The sequence below is a fragment of the Falco rusticolus genome, chromosome 13 (genome assembly GCF_015220075.1).
Source record: "Falco rusticolus isolate bFalRus1 chromosome 13, bFalRus1.pri, whole genome shotgun sequence".
Taxonomy (NCBI): domain Eukaryota; kingdom Metazoa; phylum Chordata; class Aves; order Falconiformes; family Falconidae; genus Falco; species Falco rusticolus.
Window position 1 is genome coordinate 5515529 of NC_051199.1, and position 24957 is coordinate 5540485.

The following is a 24957-nucleotide window of genomic DNA, read 5'->3' on the forward strand; positions in this document are numbered from 1 at the left end:
CGCCCCCGGCCCGCGGCGGGGCCTGCCCCGCCGGCCGCCCCCGGCCATCGGTTCTCCAGGCGGTTTCTGGGCAAAGTGCGAGGAGGCCGAGCCCCGCGGGGTGCCCGGCACCGGGTCCGTGGGCGCCGGGGACGCGCAGCCGGGAGAGCCCGGGCCCAGGCGCTCCCCCCCGGGGCCGGACGAAGCCCGGGCTCCCTCCGACGCGGCCCGACCCCTCAGGCGGGCGGACAATCCCCCCGCGCTCCCCGCCGACGGCGACAGGGTCACGTGCCACGGGGTGGGGGGGCAGCGCCCGCGGGCTTCCGTGCACGTGACGGCGGCTTCCGCCCCCTCGGCCGAGGGCGCGCGCCCCCTCCCCCGCGGAAGTGACGTCGGCCGCTGGTCGGTGCGCAGTTGTTCGGTGCGGCCGGGCGCGGAGCAGCCGGAGTCGCCCGGCGGCCACTGCCCCCGCCCCTCCCCCCCCTCCGCCCCGCGCAGCGCCCGCCCGCCCGGCCCCGCCCGCCGCCCCGCCCCGCCCGCCGCCTCCCGCACCCGCGTACAGGCGCGCACAGCCGCACAGCCGCACGCACGCAGCGAGACAGCCAGCGACGGCCGGGCCGCCACCACGAAGCGCCGCAGCCCGGTGAGTGCGAGGTGCCGCGGGTGGCGCCGGCTTCCGGGGCCGCTCCTTCCCCCCGCCGCGCCGGCCCGTTATGTAAGGGAGCCCGGGCCCCGCGCCTCCGCCGCGGCCTGCGCCGCCGCCGGCCCCTCGGCAGGGCCGCGCCGCCCCGCCGCCCCCTCAGGCGCCCGGGCGAGTCCCTCGGCGGCGGCGCCACCCCGGGGGGCGGTGCGGGGGCCGCGGGCAGCGCCGGGGCCGGGGCAGCTCCGCCAGGCGGGGCAGCCAGCGGCCCTCGGGGGCTCGCAGCGCCCCGTAACAGGTGCCTGGAGCGGCCTGGGGAGGGCGGCAGGTGACGGGCCGGCTGCGGGGGGAGCGGCGGCCCCGCAGCGGCGTGCGGGCCGGCCCGGGGCCCTGCTCTGCGGCGGGCGGGAGCTCGGTCAGCCGTGCGGTGGGTTGCGTGCGGGGCACGGCCGTAGTGCCGCCTCGCTGGTGTAGGCTGGAGGTGCTGGGGATAACTTCCTAAAAACCGGGTACAGCGTCGGGAGGGCATCGGCCGGCTGGATTTTTAATTAAATAGCGTGGGTAAGCTGCGGCGCGTTGTACCTGCCCTGTTACCTTTGTGTCTGTCAGCTGGTGGAAGGAATAACATTTTAGTCGTCCATAGCTTATAGGAGCAGTTGTGAGACAAAAAGGCTCGGTGCGAACCGGCCTTTCAGCGCTTTTCTAGAACGTTTGGAGCCAAACCATACACACCAGGCACATCGTGAAATCTGGGCTCCCAGAAACGTAAAAAGTTAGGTTTTTAGCTAAGGGGAGGTACACCGGTATGCAGTGCTCAGCATGAGAAGAGCTGGCCTTAACTGGTTCTTAAATGTTCAGTAGTAGTGTGCATGTTAATCTAATTTGACTAGACTTTCTGTCTGCTCTAATGTGATTTTACAGTAGGATATATAATTGTTAGTGTCATAAAACTTCCATGCTTGTATAACGCACGCTTCCCAACCTGTATGTTTGGGGTAGTAATTACACGCCTTAGCTTTCAGGTTAAAAAGCAGGAGGAATTAAGAGGCTTTTGGAGATTCTTTCTCGATTTGGAACTTGTAACAGTTTCATCTTGTTTCAAAAGTCAAGGTGGAATAAACTAAAAATGAACTTAATGAAAAAACGCTTTGCAGGGTAAGAATTTACAAAGAAGCAGAGCTTCAAGATTTAACTAAGAAGTTGTAAATGTCATTCCTTCACATTGTAAGGTTTTATTCTTCCAGTTTGATCCCCCTTCTCAGAGTTGATGAACTTCCCCTGAATTTGGCAATAGGCAGGCTTCTAAGATTTTTACGATGAGGAATTGAATATTTTGCTGTGCTGCAGGGAGAGGAGCTGACAACTTTTATCCCCTTGTGCAGTACCACCAACAGGAATCGTAGACTGAGAAATGCTGGGCCATTTGTTTAATTTTTCCATAGATAGTGGGTGTTTGGAGAAGAAAGGTTTCGGTAATGTTCTGGAGTTTTAGCAAGAATAGAGTAACGCCACTAACGTACAAATGAAGTTGATTTACAAGCAGGGTCTTAGTATTACATTTTTGGTGTGGGTTTTCTGTTTGTGAATGACATAGAACTTATTATGTGGATTCTTTAATATATGATCACAGTGTCTCTATCCTTACTAATACTGGGTACAAGTAGTGTTGTGTATTTCAGCACCAAAAAAAACATAACAACAAACAGCAAGTAGAATAGGCTTAGAGATGAGAATTGTATTCATTAGAAAGGATTAAGAAGTCTAAACTGCTCTATTCCTTTGTAGTCTTGAAAAATTGCATACACACAAAATATAGAAGGGTGATTGCAGGCATCTCATTCTTTCTTTTTTATGAGAAGAACATCTTGTAACTGGAGCAGGGGAGGAAGACTTGCATGTGAATGATGTTTCCAGCTTTGTATTTTATTTTGCATGAACTTTGGGCAAAGTTATTAACTGTCCTTTTCCAGGCTGTGGTTCTGCAACCTCAGTCTGTACTGCCACTCTCCATTCATGCTGCCTTACTTGCATTGGTACTGGTGCTATCTTAGCCATTTGGTGATGAGTCTCGGCTCTCTCAAGCTGGGACAAAGAAAATATAGCAACCCTCTGCTGAAAAAACTCCAGGAAAACACAGAATTCTGCCAACCGACTTAGCTGATCTAACTTACTTGAGGGGTCAGAGTGCAGTGCTGTCCCAGCACAGGGAGTGGGACCGCTTGCCAGAAGTGTGGCAGTTGTGTGTAAGCATTGATTCCAGCTGGCTTCAGTTGCAAACTCCCAAAAAAACCATGCCCTGTTCTGAACAGGGCCAATACTTGCTTCCTTGTAAAATTTGGTGACCTTTTTTGTGGATGAATGGAAGAAATGAAGCATGTACTACCTGCAAATACCAATGCAGTGTGATATGTGTTGTCTTAGACTTCATGAAGTCTTGAATGCCTGCTGATAGGAGCCCCCTTTTCGAAAATAATTGTGACGAGGGCCTGCTGTTTGGCCTAGGATTTGCATCAAAGGGCCTATTTTGGTGGCTGAAGTTTTAATAGAATGTAATGCAGCTAGGACTTTAACCGTTGTTGGTTATTTGAAGAACTGAAGTGTCCTGAATTATTTCCTTTGTTGCTTAGGAGAGGAAACTATATTTTTACATTACAAATTACCAGGCATATAGGAATTGTATTTTACTTTCATTAAGCTTCAACTGGAAATCAAAAGGGTAAAATGTAGAACATTACTAAGGTGGTAATTAAGGAATTGTACGTAAGTGGAAACTGGGTAGTTTGTACAGTTTCATAGCAAATGACATTCTGAAAGTATTACAGGATGGACAGATGTTAAATACTATAATGACTTAGTGTGAATCTGCTTAAGTTCCAAGAACAAAAGCATTAGTGGACCGCAGTAGTGTGCTTTAGGCAAGGTACTTGGAGATTCTTCCCCAGCTCTTGTGATGGAATTGTCATCAAGTGGGCACAAAGTGGCATTCAGTAGATCTGGTTCTGATAGTGTTTCCACACACCTTTGAAAATAAATTTTAACAGATGTATTTCTTACTAAGGAATATGGAGATTGATTTACAGTATTTGCATTGATATGTGGGTTTTTGCATGTATCTCTGTAAAATTATTTTTAAAAGCAGAATTTCATAGAAACATGCTTGTTCTGAGTGCATCAGGAAAAGCTATGTGCAAAAGAGCATCCAATTTGGAATGCTGGAGCTTCAGCGTTAGCAGTGGCTGGCCTTTGTGCTCAGCTTCCTGAAACATGGATTGTCCTGGTATCTGTACCAAGGTGAGATTTAACAAGCTTGATCAAAACTTGAGTTTTATTGTTTGGCTTTGGCAAGAATGAAAGGTGAAGCATTTGCACTTCCCAAGCATGCTTGCATAGTCTTTAATCAGAGTATCTTTAATAAGGATGATTACCTTAATTTCAGCTGAAAGAATTAGTTGGCTGTAATTTATATACAGTTGACTGTGCAATTTATATACAGATGATGCACAGTAGACACTTATTTACATATACATTAACATGAGAATGCTTTGGAGGGGATGCCAACAAAAAGGTTGAAAGCCACGGTTCTTTGGGTTTGCTTCGTACTAGTTTCCCTAGCGTTTGATGTGGACTTTAAGTGTTACAGGGAAGTGGACTGCAAGTTTCCATATTTCAATATAACAGATGCCCTTCCAAGTAAAATTATTGTAAGAGTGGGATGATTGCAACCACTGCGTAATACTATATAATTATACTTCCACATGCTGGGTCCTTCAGAGAAGACCTGAAAATAGTTATTTTCAGTTAGAAGTGATCTGAAGTTTTGCCTGCATTATAAAAACTGTAAGCACTTATTGTAGGCTGGTGGATTTCTACTTGTATTTCAGTGGTGAAAGCTGTAGTGTGAAAGTGCATACCTGTTCAACCAAAGTTGAATTAGTATGTGTCTGTGTACACACTCCCAGTTTCGACGTATGGATGCATTTGAAGTGGAAGTTGACGTTGTTTCCAGTAAGAGGCAGCTGGCAGGCTCCCAGTGCCATAGGTGGTTTTTTTTCCCCTTACTGGAGTGGAATTCCTGTCTCTTGATCTGCACTTCCTTTGAGATTGTCTGATGAGTTATCTGACCTTTTCTATTCATCTTCTGTACCTTTTCAGCTTTGTATGTCTTCTGTTTGTCATCTCCCAGAATGTATGTCCTTGTGTTATTCTGCAGTCACCGACTAGTAACACTTCTAATAGTTGGAGGGTGGTTTTATATTCTTTATGTTTTACCCAGATATTCACAGAATGCTCTTACTGTTTGTTTTTTTCTTTCTTCTTGTTGCCATTCAGAACGGTGAGAGGGTTACAGGCTCTTCTTTCCTCCTAATTGCTGTAGGGACGGCAAGGAGCAGCAGAGTATGTGTAGGGGTATGGGGGTGTGGGAGAGTGCTGCTTACATTTGAGTGGAAGGCTATATCCACCTCCCTTAAGACCCCCCCACAACTTGGAAATGCTTGCTGAGACTGAAGTGAAGCTTGAACCTCTTACGGGTTTTGTAAGTTTAGAGACAAAATGTGACAAAATCAACACTGAAAGAGGAGCAGAGTTGCAAATGAGAAGGAAATGCAGGGAGATGCTAAGGCAGCAGACTGGAAGTTTTCAAGTAAGTAAGTCCTTCTTTAGGAAGGAGGATACACAGAAGAAAGTACAGGGGAAAAGAACAGTCTTGCTACAGTGAGTGAAATGCTAGTCCTGCGAAATATGCCTGTTGGTTATGGCACAGCAGAGTTAATGCTACTAAAACTCTACGGGGCTTCAGTGGAAAATACTGCTTTATACTTGAAGACAACTAGTTTGCTGTAGAACATTTCCAAAGAGATTTGTGTCAAACTGCTTTTTTAAATGTTGGTCAGGTGATTAAAACATTGCTCTGGGGAACTTTTTTCATCCTAAGCAATGTAAATGGCAAGTTGTTTGTTTTTAACTCATTCTTGTCTTGATACGTAATCCAAGTATGAAAATGGAAAAAATAAAAGCAGTTCTAGTTAAGTTAGTGTTATAAGTGTGTGTGGGGAAGTCCAAGAAACTGGTGAATCTTATTTCTCTTACACAGAGTTTGAGTGTTTTATGAAATCTGATGATACACTTTCTGACTTCTTAATTGTGCACAAATGGTTCTTCTGCTGTGTACTAGGCACTGCTAAAACTTGACGTACAGCTGAATTTAGTGTTACTTCAAAAGCAAACTACTTATGCTTTATACAGTCACTTAACATAAGTTTATTGATGCAGCTATACTGATAAACTTAACTCGGGTTCCTGCCATAATGTATTCTGTAGCTGAAGTAGCGCGTGATTAATGATGTCTCTTCTTGCTTCATAAACTTTATTTACAAAATTCTGTTAAACTGTTTAACACACTGTTCATTTAAAGAAAGACAGCATCTCAAGCGGTGGAAGAGGAAGTGACTCAAGTATCAGATATTAACAGTTAATAGGAAAGTCTGGTTTCATAGTGTGCCCTCCTGTTCTGCTGTCAGAGGCTGTTGTCAGAAATGGGCAGCTGCAGGAAGAGAAGTGGTAGATCTGTAAATAAATGAAGAAAACAAGATAATTGAAAATAAAGGGGGGGGGCGGGGGGGCGTGTTTTCTAAAATACTAGAAAAGTAGTTGTGAATGGTACTGTGTAAGAGGCACATGGAAAGCTTGCTTGTGAGCTGTGATTCCTAGAAGTACATAGGTGTACTAGAAAAGCTTGAGAAGCATCCTCAGTGCAGTTTTATTTTCCTTGGTGTTTATATATAAGATGTTTTTTAAAGATGTATTTGGTTTTATTCCTGCCTGTGATGCTAGCTGTAGGTGCCTTTCTGGTGTGTGAATACGTAATTCAGAAATGACTGGACCCAACTGTCGGCTTGTCATAGGCTCTGAAGAACTTGGCAGCAACTAAACAAATGTGAGCTAGTTGTCTAATACAGAAAGTCTTTTGCCACTTAGTTCTGCAATACTTGGGCTGTTGATGGTTGATGAATTTAGTGCTGGTAAAGGACTGGAATCCCAGGCTTGAAATGTGAGCAGTAGTAGACTGGCAGTATTTGCATCCCTTGGCTAGATGCTTCACGAAAGAACTGGGAAGAAACAAAGATTGATGAGATGGTAGATAAATGCTAAGTGATTGAAAGATGACATGGGGGGAGAAGTCCAACACAGGTGGACTCCTGCAGTGGATTATAGATTTGCACACCATGGGGGAGCTCTTAGGGATGGAAATATTTTGAAAACATGCTCTGCAACAAGGAATGTTTTAATTCCTGACACATTCTCTAGGTGATTGAGACTTGTGATGCTTTGAAACTTACTTCTACAGCTACTCTGTCTTGCTTTTAGCTACAGTTTTAGTGTTGATGAGCAGTGGAATTGCTGCTTTTTCCTCTGTTACTTTTTCTTCTGATTATACTTTCCCCCATTTCCAGTTCAGTTGTTGAGATCTCAAGCTTTCCCTATGCTCAAGTAAATACTTTTTTCTTTTTCTTTTTTTCTCCTCCTGATTTAGTTACTGAAATCATGAATCCTGTGTATAGCCCTGGATCTTCTGGGGTTCCCTATGCAAATGCCAAAGGAATTGGTTATCCAGGTAAGTAACTTTTTTTTTTTTTAAATGAGTTTCAATTACATTGATCTGTATAATCAAGGAGAAATAGTCAATTATGAAGGTCTTCATGTATGGTAATCTGTTTGGGGATTTGGGTGGGTTTTTTTTAAAATGTAAAGAATGATGTTTTAAGAGTGGTGTTAGTTGTTCTGTTATATTTCTAACTCCAGTATCTCTTCCAAAGCAGCTTATTTTAGGAGCTCTAATAATTATGCCCTGAAGGAAGAGGAGTCAGTCTATTTCTGCTGCTAGTTGGCTGGCGCTGTTAACCTTTCTATCCTCTTAATTCTTCTTCATGCTATCTGTTTTATGACTGCCTGAAGCATGGCATGAAAGGTGGGACCAAGCAAATGGCCAAAAAATGTGTTTAAAAAAGAAATTAAATGCATTTCTTGCTTTTTCTGCTTCTCATTTGTCTTCAGGTTTTCCACCAGGGTTTTTTTTTCCCCCTCATCTCCTAATGTGTTTGCGAGCAGGCTTCATTTCTGGTGTCCCCATAATTCAAAAGTTGGATAAGGTAGTAGTTAGATTTGGATAGAACTTACCAGGGAGGCTGAAGAGAAGGGCTGTGTGCCTCTGTGAGGCACTTCAAGCAGTATGTCTTGCTGCACTTTCCCCCTCCCACCCTGATATCTGTGGGGTAAGGGAATTACTCCATCCAGGGAGAGGCCAAAGGGTCTTTCAGCTCAGATTTTATGTGTCATAAGCAATTACACTTTTGTAGCTTTTTACGCGGAGGCTGTTTTGTGATCTAGTTGATGTCTGTGTTGGGAGCTAGAAATCATTCTGCGTTGCTACTGTTCATATTCTCTGTAGCTGTACTGTATTTTCCTACTAGTATTTACAGTTTAAAAATTCATTTATCAGCTTAGGTAGCATACTGGAGTTCCTGTCTTCCTCTTCCACTTTTCTCTGTTTCTTTATTTAAAAACTGGTGCTTAAATGAATTTTCTTTACTGTTGACTTGATAGTCTCAAAAACCTTTTACTTTTTATTTTTGCTTTTCAGGTACTTTTAATTTTTCCTCAAACCAGGGTATCTTTCTTGATTTCTACAGTATTTATAAGGGGAAAAGACAGACTGTGTTGCGATGTTTTTAAGTCAATTGAGTGACTGAAATGGTGCAGTAATAAATTGTAAAGCTGATGCTATGTAACCATAAGGTCCTGCGTGTTTTTTTCTTTTATTCTTTGTAACTGTCTGTAGTTATATGGACTACGGTAATTTTATAATAAGGTGAGCAGCAGTGGTTTACTAATCAATATAAGTTGCAGTGCAGTTATATTCATAATATTTGCTTTTTCAGGGCTTTCTTTGGCATTAGATATGGATTGTTATGAATTATTTAAATATAACTGTATTTTTATCTCTAATCATTTTCTAAAAACAGATTTATGTTAAACTGTTTCATTTGCACTTATATCCATTTACACATTGCATTGAAGCGCTTGTTTATATTAAACTAAGTGGTACCTTAATTTACTTAGGAAGATGCACTATTGTAGATTGATGAACAGCAGTTTAAACAACATTACAACTTCTAATCTTTTATTCTGTTATACATATTAGACTACATATACAGTACTTACATAATTCAGTATTTGCTAGTTTTCACTTGGTTGTAAATTAGTATAATTAAAATACATGGAATTGAAGTAGAATTGCTATAGAAGTGCCATAAATGTCATGCTACAAGTTGATCACCCAAAATTCTTCCTTAAAACAGTCAGTCTGTTTACACAACTGTAACCCTTATTAGTAAGGTCTTCAGATTTACACTGTTAGAGATTGTTTGCTGACCCACCTGGTTCAGGCTTAAAGGTCATGGCATAAACACAAAACACATTCTCTAAAATGAAAAGTAGATTTGTATTTTAGGATTTCGTAAAACTGTTGCATTACAAAGTCTCCCTTCTTTGCCTCTCCTAGTTCAAAAGCTACAGATTCTCCGTTCAGAGTCACTGAATTCACATGGGTTGCATGGCGATAGAAAGTAATGAACATATCGCTAGGTGGGATGTATTATGTAAAGGCACTGTTTCTAAAGCTGTTGCATACTTAATAGCTGTTTATGTTACACTACGCCCATTTGAGGTTGTTGGAGGGGTTTACAGTAGCAAGGGTGCCACAGCCGAATAATCTCATATAGATGAAAGTTCTGTGTAGAAGTTAAAACTACTGCTTCTTGTAGTTGTTTTTCATAAATGACTTGTTTCCTGAGCAGCTCAGGGTGCTCTACTGTGGAGTTAAACCTATGAAGAAACAAAAGAGGACTGAAAATGTATACAATATATAATGTTGCATGTGTGCAGTCACTTTGAGTAAGGTGTAAAGCTTCACTAAAGTTTTTCGCTAGCAGCTTGTGAATTTGAAAACTTAAGAGCTATATACACTCTGAAAAGTTTTGTATTGGATATGTTGTTTTTACCTTTGATTTTTAAGCTTAATGCTTTTCTTAGTCTTACCCATGCTGACCACCTAATAGCAGTGGCAAGTGTATGTCACTTGATATGTTTACAGAGTACTTTAAAAACTAGGTTAGCATATACAGTCCTGAGCTAAGGAATTTTTATTATTAGGAGTAATGGCTAAAGACTCTGGGATTTATAGCAAAATAGAAATCCTTCAAATTTGAATAGCAGTTTACAACTTAGCAACTTTAAGCCTGACAATGAATATACAAATAGTAATTCCCTTTTTTCTGGAGAATTGGAATCTTTATATGTTGATAACAAAATGTGGTAGTAACTCTGTCTTTCTAAATACAGACATTAATCGTTTTTACAGTTTGGAAAAATGTAAAGAAGTTCCTGGGAAAATTAACAACTATGATTAATACAGATATTTCACTTACTACAATCTAAACAAACTTTGTATCTTTCAAGTAACTAGCTTTTTTTAATACTGTTTTATGCCTTATGTTGGAGACCAATATATCGTGATGTTAGTTCAGCCACAGTGGTTCTTGTATTCTGGTGTAGAAGTGTTTACCTACCCGTTTGTCGATCCCTCAGTGAACCACTTGTTACTGTTAACTGTGATAGTACGTGCCTGGAACTGGTGAGCTTGTCTGATGCCTGAGTGCAGTAACAAATCTGTGTCAAATGCAACAAATGTTTTGGACTACTCAGTGTTGCTTTGTACTCTTTGCTTGGGGTATCTCTGATCTGAAGAGTCGGTCACTGACTTTCAGGGATCTATTTCTGTGAAAAAGTCCCTTTTGTTCAGATAAATATTTTATGTACATCAGGTCTTGTTCACCAACACTTTAATCGGTGTCAGAACAAGTCAGGGGCGAGAGGGGGGGGTTGGATAGTTGCGCACAACTTTGTTGCCCCACTGACTGAAGTGTTACTTAACCAACTTTTGGGATTTGCTGAAACAGGGATGTAAGGGAGAATGGCACTTGTCACTACTTAAGCTGTTCCCTTCATCTGGCTTTCAGCTTCAGGTGGCTTGGGAGAATTGAAGCCCAGTGTTTTAGTTGAGGAGGTGTGATTGGAGGCTGATTGTTAGCTTATCTCAATCAAAAGATGCGCAGTGAGAATCTTTGAGAGTGAAGTCTGGTTAGACTGTTCAGTCGGTCTAGAAAATAACTTTGACATATTCTTTTTTCTAGCTGGCTTCCCAATGGGCTATGCAGCGGCTGCTCCTGCCTATTCCCCTAATATGTATCCTGGAGCAAATCCTACCTTCCAGACAGGTACGTGTAATAGGTGTGTCAAAGCAGTAACCTGAATTTTGGAAGTTGTTAGAACCAAGAAAGAAGAAAAGCTGTAGAGGCTTACAAATAACACTTAAACTGTGGGATAAGTTTTACGTTACTTTGAATATGACTCATAAGGAATCATCTGATAAATTAAAAAGAGTATAATCTTGTCTTCAGTCATACTGCTTTCACCTACAGAGAAAGGAGAATCTGAGTTTTTAGCTGTTGTTTCTATATTTCAGGCTTGAGGATTTGCATCATGTTTCCCTTCACTGCTTCCTTCGTGAATCCGCTTGCTTTGCATCCTACTGGTTGTTTCCAGATTCCTGTTTTTCTCGGTTGTCTTCAAAATTATTCTTTTTCATCCTTTCCTTAAATTGTATCTTACCAAGTTCAGTTTGCTGCCTTCTTTCTGCCCTTAAAATTGTCTTGCACAAACTAATTGTCTGGAAAGCCTGGTTGCTGGGTGAAAGCGGTTTGCCCGTAGTAGATACTGGAGGAGGGTTGAGGTAACTGCACTTGTATGTGAGAAAGGGACTGTCATGTGCTTAGGAAAAGGGACATGGTGAAACAGGCACGAGAAATGGAAGCACTCGCCTAAGTTGTTTTCATGTAGGTCTGCTTCCACAAATAAAAGATTATTTTTGTATGGTAATGCTTGAAACCAAACAGAAACTCATAGCATTTGATTTCTACTTAAACCAGGAACATACACCTGATAGAATAGTACTCTCCCTGTGGTTATTTTGTATGTGAAGGAATTCCTTACATTGCTTTGTTAATGTAGATTTGGGCTGTCTTCAGGAACTTTCACTTGCATGTATTATGTCAGCATTTCAGAGATACTTGTGGCACATAACCAAATTTGTCCCAAATGCCTGTGTGTAACTTGTGGAGATAGGAAAAGATGCTGATTGAAATTGGGAAGCTTAGGTTGTGAAAGTCTGCTTGCAGTATTGAAGTTCAATGTTTGCAATGTATGGTGTGTCATTAACTACCAGGAGACTCTTAAAAGGGTGTGGCAGCAATTACTGAGGCGAGAGTGTAAGTCATCTAAAATGTTTGCCTTCAGAACCTATTAAAAGTGTGTAGCTTTCCTTGGAACTGTGGAGTATTCTAGTTGTACAAACAGGTACGGCCCGTGTGTCTGTTCGGTTTGCTGCTTAGAGGCATAGCAAGCGCAGAGCTGATTTTGGCTTGTCTTTGGTCTTGAATTCTAGATAGGGAAACGGATGGATATTATAAAGTTCCAGTAATTAAAAAAGAAAAAAAATATATCTGTCCTTTGATAGGGTATTGCCTCTGTGCAGGAATCCTATCTAGGGGCACCAGCCTGCATTTGCACTGGGTTGCTTAACTTTTCGAGAGGGGTGTTCAAGGGAGAGTAGTTCCCATCAGGGGTGTAAGTCTTAGCATGGGAATCCAGACCCTATCTGGGATCTGATTATTGGCTTGTATTACTAATAAGCCTTCAGTTTCACGGGTGAGATTTGCCTTGGTGATGTCTCTGCCTTCTGTGCTTCAGTGTACGTATCGTCAGGATTCCTGCAGCTGTGCTGAGGAGTAGCTGTAGTTTTTAATCTAAGGATCAGATAACTGAAAGGTATTTTTGGTTTTATTACTGGTTGCAATTTGTGAATGCTGTTGCAGGAAGATGAACATAAGTTGCACGTAATCAATTTGCCAGATCATGAGACTGATGTTTTTACCCAGTTGATTGCATTTTCTCCTTCATGTCCGTTAACGTTGTAATAAAAGGTTATGGTTTCTAGGGAAGAATGTTGACTTGTTTGACTTAATCTCATTGTAAAATCAGTTTGCATTGATTAATCTTGGAATATATTTCACACTATATAACAAGGTTAGAGTAATATATTTTTCACTTTTCTGTTAAAAAGGAGTAAAGATATATAGAAGTCGTATACCATCTTGGAATGTCCTTGATTCTTTTTAAAGCTAGTACAACTAGTCTCTATTGCTGTTGAATAGAAAATAAACTTCTGTTTCAGAACTAAGAATAGCTTCAAGCTTTAGCTACTCTTTAAGCTACGAACAAAAGTTCAAAATGCCCAGATCTTCTAATTCAGGCAGATAACTTGACGTACTTCATCCTACCAACTGGGATGGTTTTTTAACTTTTCTGATGTAACTGCTTGTTTGTAGAATCAAAGCTTTTGTAAATTCACATCACACAGCAGTATTTGAATGTGCCATGCCACTGCTGTTCAGGAAGGGTACCTTCTGGTACCTACAAGTATTTTTCTTAAATTTCTGTGTTTTTCAGTAACAACGTGGTTTACTTTAAGGTCTTTGCTCCCTGTAAGGGAGGAAAAATTTAAATGGGAAAGCAGAATACCTCTTGTACAGATGTACCACTTTGCAAGGATGAAATTTAAATTACTGTGCAGCCCTATCAGTGGGGTTTTAGAATGAGAGGGCTTGCTGAGGGCATAGTTGTAGTTCAGTAGTGGTGCTTCATGTTCAGCATTTTGTAGTGGAGTTCTTCAATGCAAATAGCTCCTTGTACTAGAAGTAGAAGTTATTCCTCACCATGCTCTATTAGTCAGATACTTAGGAGTTCTAAAAACTAGTTCAGAGTAAGTGCTGTGGTAGCTTTCTTTAGTGTCTAAAGGCGATAAATTCTATTTGGAAAAAAAAACAAACCCAAACACCCACATACATCCCCAAAAAACCCCATGGGAAGCCTATTTCTTCGTTAACATAACAATTTTCTGTTTGAAGGGTGGAATGAAATTGGAAAGAAACTCGGACTTCTGCAAAAAGAATGAAGGTCATCTGTCGTCATGCCGTCTGCACAGACTGATCTTTCACAACACAAATGCCAGTGTTCTCTCTGCTATATGGCTTCAGATCTGTTCTCTGTATTGAAGTCAGCACATTCTAGACAGATTTTAAAGTCAACCTAATCTCTGTTCTGATAGTCTCACTTTTTACTATGATTACCAAGTGGTTTTTTCTTCCTTGTGCTGCCCTAGTACTCGTTTGTACGATTCCAACTAAACAGAAAATGTGTCTGTGGATGTTTGTCTCAGTGTGGCCTGCATGAGACCCAGGATCTCTTGGGTGTAGCACAGGCTTGATGTTTTCTCCAGAATAGGTCATGAATATCATTACTGGTGGGTGCTGCTGCAAAGGTATTGGTATTGCCACTCTGGCCATTAAGCCATCAATCTTGAGAGTATGGCATGCAGCAGCAATGGTGCTCTTCATAGATCTCCTCCATGCCTCATCAAGCCCTTGTTCTGTTATCCTGAGACCTTGTCCAGCGAGGGCTGGAGAAATTGCAGAACTGTCTTCAGGCAGGGTCTGAGCCAGCAGTTGCTACTTATCTCTGTAAAATTGAATGGTTCCCAACATTTACAAGGCAGTCTGATTTGGGGGACCTTGCAATAGGAAAGCAAAATTCTTTCTGATGGCACCTGAAGTCTTACTGTAATTTATAAAAACAATTCTTAAGTCATTGTTAAGGGTGTATCTATGTGTGTAATACACAAAAAGATTTAAAGATATTAAAGTGCCTTCAAAGTCTTAATTTGTGGCTGCAGTGATCTCTACAGTGCTTGTGTTAAAAAGGCCTATGGCCTTTTGTATTTATTTCAGTCAGTTCAGAAAATGCCTGAAAACAAATATGAATAAATGTAAGTTGAAGTAGAGGTTGCAAATTGTGAATCTGTGTTCTCTGAAAATCCATCTGGAGCTCTTTACATGATTCTGACTTTTGAAATTGTTGTTCTTGTGCTGTATCATCATTGGTAGAAGGTAACTGCAGGTTAATTAACCGTTACCGTTTTGCCAGTACAACTTGGGGTGCATTGAGAATCAGGCCAATATTAACAAGTGCCAAATCCTGCTATGTAGGAGCTGCCTAATATGCTGAATCCAAGTATTTAACGACATCACTATGAAAATCCAAACCCACTTTTTTTATTCCTTATCCATAGATTTAAAAAGAAAATTGTGCAAATAATATCTTTAACTTTTCATGCTTACTTGACACAGTCAACTATTACTTTCAAACTGTTCTCAGTATTGTGTAAATGATAGAACTTGTGCTTGGATATTGAGACTAGCCTACTAAGTACTCTGATGAAGATTAAGGAATTTGGAAATCGTTACACCTGACCTTAGAAAGCAGTGTACTGACACTTGTTTTTCATGTTTTTAATGCAGATTTACCTTTGTTTCAGGTTACACACCAGGCACCCCATATAAAGTATCTTGTTCACCCACTAGTGGAGCAGTGCCGCCGTACTCTTCGTCACCGAATCCCTATCAGACTGCTGTGTACCCAGTTCGAAGTGCCTATCCACAGCAGAATCCATATGCACAGGTAAATGGACCAAACAAAAAAAACCTGGATAGTTTTTTTACTTTGTAGTATCTGCTTGAACTCTTTAACTTCACATCACTTACTTCTTTGTGGATGGAGAGAATATTTAGTTGCCTACAGTAAGAATTTTTGATAGTGATTTACAGACTGTGCGTGTGTTAACTCTCGCCTGACAGTTACTCAGCACTTTAACTGGTAATGTGTTCAGTCTTTGAAGAGACACTACATTCGGTAATTTTAAAAATGTGTGCTGGATGCTGTAAACCATATTCTGATTTCATTTTGTCAAAAATTGTCATAAACTTGTGTGGGTTTTTTTGATATTTTTTTTTAATTTTAGGAAGTCTCGGTTGTGATTCAGGGAGTTAGTCTCATACTAGGCAAACTGTTGAAAATTATTAGAAAGGATAAAATGAAGACAGTTCACTAAATATGATATTTTGGGGAAAGTTATCGCTCTTTCTTTCATGGAGGAAACTTGCCTTGCATGTACACGGTAGTTGAAGGGAATTAAAAGCATGTAACAATGTTTATCTAGTCTGCTTAGTGTACTTGGATTTGTGAAAAACCTTTGGTTCTTTAACTAAAAGCAGCTGAATAAAAAGTTGTGAAAGAATAATCCATGACAGAACTTCTCTCAATGTAAGAAAAGATAGGAAAGGAAGGGGAGCGAGTGAAGGATGAGCTGTTGTTTCTGAAGGTAGTCAGCACTGGAGTTCTGCAAAGGTAGCTGCTTTGAATGTTATCCTAAATGTGTTTAAAAGGGGCTAAACGTTAAAAAGTTTACCAGGGAAACAATTGAAATAATTGAAATGAATGTTTTTGCATCTGCTCTGTAAATGCATTGGATCTTTAGAAAAGTTATGTTGTCGTTCATGAATGTATCATAAAATAAAATCATTAGGCTTCCCAACAGATAACTGTAATTACTTAATTTACTTTTGTCTCCAACAGCAAGGCACTTACTACACACAGCCTTTATATGCAGCACCACCCCACGTAATCCACCACACCACAGTTGTGCAGCCGAACGGCATGCCAGCAACCATGTATCCTGCTCCGATTCCGCCGCCAAGAGGAAATGGTGTGACAATGGGGATGGTGGCTGGGACTACTATGGCAATGTCAGCAGGTATGTGAACCCTTGTGTTTTCCGATGAAGCTCTCCTTTCAGTGTGGGACAACACAGCTGCATTGCAAAAATGTGATGCCAGAAGTGTACTTGGCAGTTCAGAATGGGTCCAGCTAGATCAGGTTTCATACTTACTTGGTGATATTTTGATTATACCCGAGGATGGAGATACCACACCCTCTTTTCTGATACTAGTATTACAGTAAAATAGTTCACCATATCTGTATGGGATGTCATTTCCTCTTGCATCCTTTGCTTGTCATCTCACCCAGAGTCTGACTTCCTCTTCTCAATACATTTCTCTATGCCTGGTTGAAAACAGCAACCTCTTCAGGCTGAGGGAGATGCAGTGTTCTCAGCCCACCCCTCTATCACTGACCTTCTTTGTATGTTGAGATAAAACATTTTATGTGTTTACACTACCTGCAGGTCTTCTGTGTCATAGACAATGGTTAGGGATGTCTGCTTCCTAATGCCACGCTCCTTTAGTGGCAGTGTTTTGGAGAAAATGTTGTTTAACCAATAATCTAGAGTCATCTGTGAGCATTTACTGAGGGGCTGTCATGCTTTGTTACTCAGTGGGTGTTAACTTGTGAAGAAATGTCCACATTCACTCAAAGGATGCTCAGTTCAGTAATAACCAAGAGCCGTGAGCTGCTCATCTTCAGATTCTGTTTTTTTATCTTGTGAAATTTATGATTTAGTTTAAGGAATCTCAAAACTAGATAATTTGTGTGTCAAACTGAGCTGGCTGGAGATTTGCATGTGGGCAAGCTTATGCCAGGTGTTTGTTACTTTTTCTCCAAAGTGCTGTAGAGTAATGCTGTTAAGATCCTGCCTTCTCAGCCTGTTTGTTTCTGAAGCCCCTTAGTCTGTAATACAAACAAGAACTAAACTTGACTGATAAATCAGAATAAATATCTGTACCATCACGTATTCTTAGGGCTTGTTAAGCCTGCTGTGGGAAAAGTTTTGCAGTGAGTAATGCTTATGTTGCAGGCTTTCTGCTAGAGCTATTTTTGAGTAATGAGTGTCTTTGGGTGCATTGGACTAAACATTAAAATGGTCCCCTTGCATAAATGTTTGAAGAAAGATTGGGGCTGGAGTGCAAAATTATACTGGTTTTAAATTGGAAGATGAACAAGCTGTGATGGTTTTTATAATTAACTTTTTTTTTTTCCCCTCTGTAGTAGAATTTGTCCTTACTGAAAAAAATGTTCTCTTCATCCTAGGTACTTTGTTGACAACTCATTCCCCAACTCCAGTAGCCCCTCATCCAGTTACTATGCCCACATACCGGGCTCCAGGAACACCAACCTATAGTTATGTGCCCCCACAGTGGTGATCATCCTGGCAGTCAGTGTAAGTTACTGATTTAGATTAAAAGCAGTTAATATTTCTTATAAATGACAGCATTGGAGGTTCTTACTGGGGAGATTTTTCAGAAGGTAAGTAGTCTGTGGTACTTCTACAGTATTCTAATTGAGTAAGAAGACACAAAAATTAATTGCTTCTGTAATAGCTGTTAAAGAGAGAAGCCTAGTGGGACTTCTTTAGTGGTCTGTATCTTCAGAAACCATGAATCATTTTCATGGTTCATGATTGCTGAATATGAAAGAAAGAGCCTCAACTTTGCCTTATTAAAATACATCTGGGACTAAATGTTTTCAGGATTTTTGATTCATTGGTAATTGCTGAATTCAGCAGTAGCGCGAATCCTGAATGAAGCAATGTGTGTAACTTTAGTCTTACTTTTGATTGGCTAAATATTAGGCAAGGTAAGTGTTTTGCCTTGCTCTGAGGGTGAATTTTTCTCACAAGGTGCTGAAACAAATACACAACCTTGAGTTGATTTCATATATTCACTTTGTTTCATGTAAATACCAATCAGTTCATACCTCATGCAGTCAGCAAGGAAAAAATCACTTCTAGCGTGGACCAAAATTTAGATCATGGGTTTCAAGAAAAGGAGTTTAATTTTGAAATCTGCTGTAGGGTGGGATGGATTTTGGGGGCGTAATTTGTGTCAAACTGACACGAAGCCTAATATTTTTGGGATCCTCAATTCTATTTCTGATTTTTTTTAGCATAAATTGAGAACTGTTTCATTTGCAATAAGGACTTTTTGAGACCAACTTGAACTAGAAATTTTCACTTTTAGTCTGTTTAGTTTTTGACAAAGTTAACTTTCTCTGGATTTCTGTTTCAGCTGTTAAGAGTCCAGAGTTCTATGATGACAGGTGACTATTCCCTTTGAGTTAGTAATGCAACAGCCATTTCTCATTTTGCTGTGATGCCACATATCAGTCTGCAGATCTGAAATGTTTCACGTACTATATGATACTATACTATGTATTTCATCCAAGAGCATCATATTACATGAGTATAAAAAGTGAGTTTTGCTGTGGCTAAACTCATGACTGCTGATAATTACATTTAGCATAAAATACCTTTTTAATATTGCACCTTCTACTTTGCCATCACTAGTAGTTTTGTCCTAAGCTGGAATTGACATGGCAGAAGAAAATGAATGTAGTAAACTCTTAACCTAGAAGCCTATAGGACTGGATAAGTGCTAGGGTAGCATTACCTAGTGGTTAACATCTGTTGTGTGTGCATATCGATGTGGTGCGTGCAACGTTAGAATGTTCTGCCACACTCGGATAGTATCTCACGTAATTGAGAAAATTTCCTGCTTTTTCCTCCCCCTTTTAACGTAGGTTTGAAGATGGGAGATATGCAATCAAGAAATTGAGGTTTAAAAGTTGGTGCTGAAGCCCTCATGCCTCCAACCAGGACTTTTCTTCTGAATGCTTTCAACACTTGGCTAAACACTACTAATTCCTGATCACTGAAGATTTTCCAGTGCTGCATATCTTACATCTTGGAACTCCAGCAGTTAGTCTTAAAGCAAATCCTGTTTTGTGGACTGTCTTGCAATTTTTTAGCTAATTATAATGATAAAAAGGGAGTATAAATTTATTCTGATCCATATCTAGTTGAATGCATGTTAAAACACAAAAACAAAGCTTGCTCAATCTACCTGCAGTGACTGATGCAAAAACCATCATATGCAAATCCAAAGGAACCGAAAAGTATTTTACAACTTGTATCACTAATGCACTGTTGTAATGTATGCAGGGTCTTAAAAGGTAGAATCATGAAAGTGAGTTTCTTTATAGAATACCATAATAGACATTAGATAAGTGCTTCAGCCTTTTTCAGGTTGATGGAGTTGCCAGTTCAAAAGGGGCATATTTTTATTTAAGTGATGTATTCTTTTCAAATTCAACTATTAATTTGGAGTGACTGGAAAACGAGTCAGACAAGCTGTAGAAATCCCGCACACGATTAGTTTACTTCATGCCTTTTCATTTTCATTATATGGATTCAGTGTTATACAGACCTTCTTAAGGATCAGAATGAAATGACAAAGGTAATGCTGTGTGTGCCAGTAAGTAGAGCAAACTTCCTTGAGGCAAAACTGGCTCTTGGGAATAGTAGGAGGTGACATCACCTGCGTAATGAATTGCATGTCCTGGGGAGATAACTATCCAGTACTATCTTTCATATGATGCAAGATGTGTCAAAGTGAGACTGCCACACAGACTTGATAGAAAAACACTTTCTTTTCGTTCTCAGTTCAGGAAATCCGTGCTGTTTTTCCTAAAGAATGTTGTAGTCAGTTGAAAATGTATGTGCAATTGATCCAGCTTGCTTTCCTGAAACTTAAGAAATGCTAGGGCTTTCTACAACAAACAGGAGTTCAGCTGCATGTTATTCTGAGGAAAGCTTGTGTGCCTGATGAGTATGTTAAAGGGGAACAAATCATTTTAACACAATTTCCTTATTAGCTACTTGCAGTATGGGCTATGGATATGCTGTAATAGGACTGCCAGGATACAGAGGTTTCAAATACCTGTTGGGTTTTTTTTCCTGAAAATATTTGTAATTGAAGTAGGAGCCATTTGTTGGTTACAGCATTTTGATGTTTTCGTAGTATTTTCTTTTTTTACATCCTAAATTGCACTTGGAAGCACGTAAATTAAGACTTGACTGCAGATTAGCATTTCATTGCAATGAGTCATTTCTGATATTCTTTCTTGCAACTTCAATTTTTAAAAAGTACCTCAAAGCAAATGCTGTGGAGATAAAGGGCTAGCCTTCGAACCCATTTGTATACCAAAATTGTTACGGGGGAGATTTTAAATTTTTAAATTTGAATATTGCACATTAAAATCAAGGTTTTTCTTGAACCTGCTTGATTTACAGTTCCGGAAAGATGCGAATTTTTTTTGATACATTCAGCCTGCAATAAATTATGCAGTAAATGGTTATAAAATGTTGTTCCCTTTTAAGCGTTTACACAGAGGTATATCAGGCTGTATTGTTCTTGTAGGTTAACTTCCGTTCAGAAGTAGATTTTTTTTTTTGAAGTTGTATATGTAGTTACGCTTTGTTTTGGGGTGTTCTGCTCCTATATGGGTTTGGCAGCTACTTCAGGGTATCATCAGTGCTGATTTAATGCTGCCATTACAGTACTCTGTCCTGGCGGGAGGCTTCTGTACCTTCATAACTTGTTGGTGGTTAGAGCCTTCAGTAACTTTATTTTTTACAGTAAGCACTCTCCATATTTTGTACTTCTTTTTTTTGTTTAATAAAGTTTAGGTTGATTTTGCATGAATCGCTGTCAGTGGATGGCCCCCTTATTTCTAATGCCTTGAATATAACTATGTTTTTGGAATAAGTACTTTAAACCTTACTCATGAGCACTTAACTGCAGCTTAGGGATTTCCATATGTTTTTCTATGGAGCAGAAAATTACCCCAGGCAAACTTATTTGAACTTGTACTGCTTTGTTGCAAGTCTGTTGAACAATTCCATTTGTGTGGTAATTTGCAGTTTTGATTAGTCAGGTGTGCCAGAGAGTACAGTGAACATTAGTACAGGCCATTTGTCCATTTTAGCTAGTAGAGTTTGACATTTTGTCGTCTTAGCGTGGTTTTAACAGAGCTGAGGTTGAAACAGTGCTCTACTGGGGAGAAGCTATAAAAAACAAGCTCAAAGCTTTGCTGTCTCCTGTCTCATCACCCAATAAACTAAAGCTTGGAAAATCATAGGAGAGAACTTTCATGAATGCTGCAATAGATAAATAGTCAAGGAATGAATATGACTTCCTATATATTTGCTCTGACTTCAGATTCCTGAATGTCATCTTGGAATTGGTCTCTGTATAATATTCTGTAACATTTAGGCAGTCTCACTTACTTGAGCACTTTTTTTTCTGAGTTGCATTATGGGATTCATCCACAAGGGGAGAACTGTACCTTTGTCCAAAGGTACTGCGCCTTCCAGTTTTGATAGATTATAATCTGCTGGGAGGGTGGAGCGTGTCTCCATTAGTTGATATGGAAAGTAACCAAAAGCACAGTGCAGGGGGACGGGGGGAATATGTGTATATATAACTATCTTAATGGTATTTTGTTGCAAATAGTAGAAAGCATGGATATAAAACTGCGGCGGGGGAAACTGTACATCGTTAAATAGGCGTTTACACAGTGAGGGTCTTAATGAAACATTCTCTCCTGCTTTTTATATAACATTCCCTATTTAGAATTCCTTTATAAATAAATACGCAGTATGTGTTTGCACTAGAGCTCCTCAGCAGGTGAAAAGAGCTAGTGCAGTAGAGACATTTCAGATCAAGCTTCTCTTTAAAAAAAAAAAAATACAAAAAAACAAAACTTTTATGGCAGCTTTATATGATTAAGAAGAAAAAAGTACTACTTTAAACCTGGAACTGAAAATAACTGTTGCAGCAATAACAAAGAGAAGTCCAAGGAAGATTTTTTTTTTTAATTCAAATTTCAGGTGTTGAGTTTAGATAAAGTATTTTTTAAAAACTGAGGTATTCCCTATGTCAGTAACAACTGATGAAAATGTCTTTTAAATGTAGCAGCAGCAAAAAAAAAAAAAGGCTAATAATTGGCTCTAAAAACGTGTAGCCCTAGTCAGTGGTATGGTGGTTATTAACGAAACACTAGGAAGGGAAATGGAGAACCTACTACTAGATCTTGCTTATGCTTGTAACCATCTGATGGAAGTTTCTAGGAGAACGTGCAGGAATGCTACTCAAGAAAGCTTTTTGTGTGTACTATGCAAGTTAAATGCTTAGATGCAGTGGTAGATGAAAAAAATCTTTTATTTTAGTTGAAGTCCTTCCTTATATTGCTTCATCCACTGAAAAAAAAACCCCAAACCACCACCACCCTTAAGTACCACCATGTCTTAGTGTTGTTTGAGAATAGTTCATGGTACAGAGTTGTATACCAGGGTACTCAGCATTGACTGCTCTTCACATGGAGCATTCTGGCTTCACTGCTGCTTGGGTAGTAAGGCCACTTCAAGGTATCTGAGCAAGAGATGGTCAGAATTGACTTGGAATCGCTCCCCAGTGCTTAAGCACAGTATTATACACTGTTCATTTGAGTTTAGAACATACTTTTGCTTGAATAGGTAAGCGCAGCAATCTGATACCACCACTTAACTCTAGGCTTAAACTCATACCAGAGCATAGTAAATACCGTGTATGTGAAACCTCCCATCTTAGGAGCACGAACAGTAGTGAAGCTTCAGCTGGAACTTGCGGGAGAGAGGAGAGGTGCTGCGGTTGTTGGTTGTTGGACGGCAGGTACGTGCAGTTTCCCAGGACGCCGTGTGTGCGGTAGCGGGTAGGACACGGAGGGGCTCCGCCACCAGCGGCAGGGGTGTCCCTGGCCGACCCGAGCGTGTGCGCGGGGCTGACAGCAATCCAGTCATCCTCACCTCCGGGTGTGTTTGGGCACCTGTTCAAGAGATGTAAAGATTTAAGCTCATTCAGATTGTTCTTGTTAATAAGTATCAGCTTTCTATTCCTGTGTTTTACCAACTCTAAGCTTCCTGCAGAGACCCTGGGACTGGATGAGGTAGAATGGCGGGGAGCAGGAACAACTGCAGCAAAGGTAGGAGAGTCTTGTGCACCGGGTCTCACCAGGAATCCGGTTCCTCTGAGGTCCCGGCAGCAGCGGGGGCTCTCGGCGGGCTGTGTGTGCCTCTGCGGGGGCGCTGGGAGGACATGCGGTGTTTTGTAGGCAGAGAGAGGGAAGAGGAGCAGTGCTTATCTGGGGACAAGGAAACCTTTTCTTGTGTGGGTTGAATATAACACTGAAACATCGGAATTCCACAGGTAGTACGGGTCCACTTGTGATGTTAAAAAATACTCTATAAACAATTTATGGGCTCTGAAGTTTCAACATCAAGAAAGCGAACGTGACTTTTCTAAACTGTTGCGAGTTTTGGGCACTTAGCAGGCAAACTGGGAAAGCTTTTTTAGCTGGCTGCTGTACAGACTTGTTTTAAGTAGAATGGATTTGTTAGTGGGTTTTTTTTATTGTAATGCTATTATTGGCTGCCCTCCTGTCTAAGATTTGAAAAAGTGAGTGCATGCAGTGGAAGTACAAGAGGCCCCAGTAATAGTTCTCCATGTTTGTTATGAAGTAGACACAGGTTTCCTTTTTAGGACTTTTTTTAAAACTGTCTTACGAACAGTTGTATTGGTACTTTTTTTTAATTTTAGGTCAATGTTGTCTTCCAGAATAAGTTTTAAGGCATCACTCACTCCTGCATTGAACTATCGCATCAACACAAAGAGTGGAGATTCCATTCTGAGCCAGTTCAATTGTGAAAAATTCATACTTTTTTATTTTTTATGCAATTCAATGAGTAGATGAGCTCAGACTTAAATTCTTAAAAGCACGTTTATTGTAACAAGAATTGTTATGTATTAATACTTCAGTTTTCAATAAAGATTGACTTGTGTTGCTTATTGTGTTTTTTTCCTACTGTGCTTGGTGAGATCCTTTTAGAAGACATTCTGTTGCTGAATAGCAGTGTGGTATGTTTGAACGCTTTAATGATGTCTGCCGATTGATTGAAGGAAAACATTTACGTTAAGTGACTTTTCTCAGTAAGGTTTCTTAATGGCTAACAACACACAGTAGTAACGGCTTCCCAGTGGGGGGAGTAAGTTGCCCTGCGGAGAAGGTGGTAAAGATGTGCAGCCCTGCCTCTTTCCCTCTTGAGGCTTTTCCTGGCATTTGTTATTACTTTATTTCATAGCTTAAAACAAAGGAAATGGAACAGATGCAAAATTTTGTGACGCTTTAGTATTTACTTGATACCAAATGAATGTGGTTTCAGAGGTGACAAGCCTTGAGCAGAAAGCTGTTATAAATCAGTGGATTTATAACTGAAGGAAAAGAATTGAGTAGGTGTGAAGTGTAGGTAATTACCTGATTTCTTTAGAGTGTGGGTGGCTGAAATGACACAAACGTTAAAATGGAAGTGTGTATATTTAGGGGGGGGGTCAGGATTATATTGTTTGAACTAACGAGCTATTTTCATTTATTGTAGGTCTCCAAAAATAACAGTAACTTACCTGGTAACGTTCCTGTGAAAAGCAGCGCGTGAGGAAGAG

The 24957-nt window shown here is 40.5% G+C and overlaps 1 protein-coding gene across 2 annotated transcripts; it reads left to right on the plus strand.

Annotated features, from left to right (window-relative positions):
• The first annotated feature begins 478 nt into the window (after positions 1 to 478).
• Positions 479 to 24306, plus strand: FAM168B (family with sequence similarity 168 member B). 2 transcript variants are annotated; one of them, XM_037406139.1, is made up of 7 exons: positions 479 to 622; positions 7152 to 7232; positions 10870 to 10953; positions 15168 to 15310; positions 16265 to 16442; positions 17675 to 17804; positions 19163 to 24306. In XM_037406139.1, exons 2-6 carry the CDS (start codon positions 7163 to 7165, stop codon positions 17785 to 17787), a joined length of 588 nt encoding a protein of 195 aa, XP_037262036.1. In that variant the 5' UTR covers positions 479 to 622; positions 7152 to 7162; the 3' UTR covers positions 17788 to 17804; positions 19163 to 24306. The 2 variants fall into 2 exon arrangements, with proteins under 2 accessions (XP_037262036.1, XP_037262037.1); XM_037406140.1 differs by lacking the exon at positions 479 to 622 and adding an exon at positions 1072 to 1180.
• The last annotated feature ends 651 nt before the right edge of the window (positions 24307 to 24957 follow it).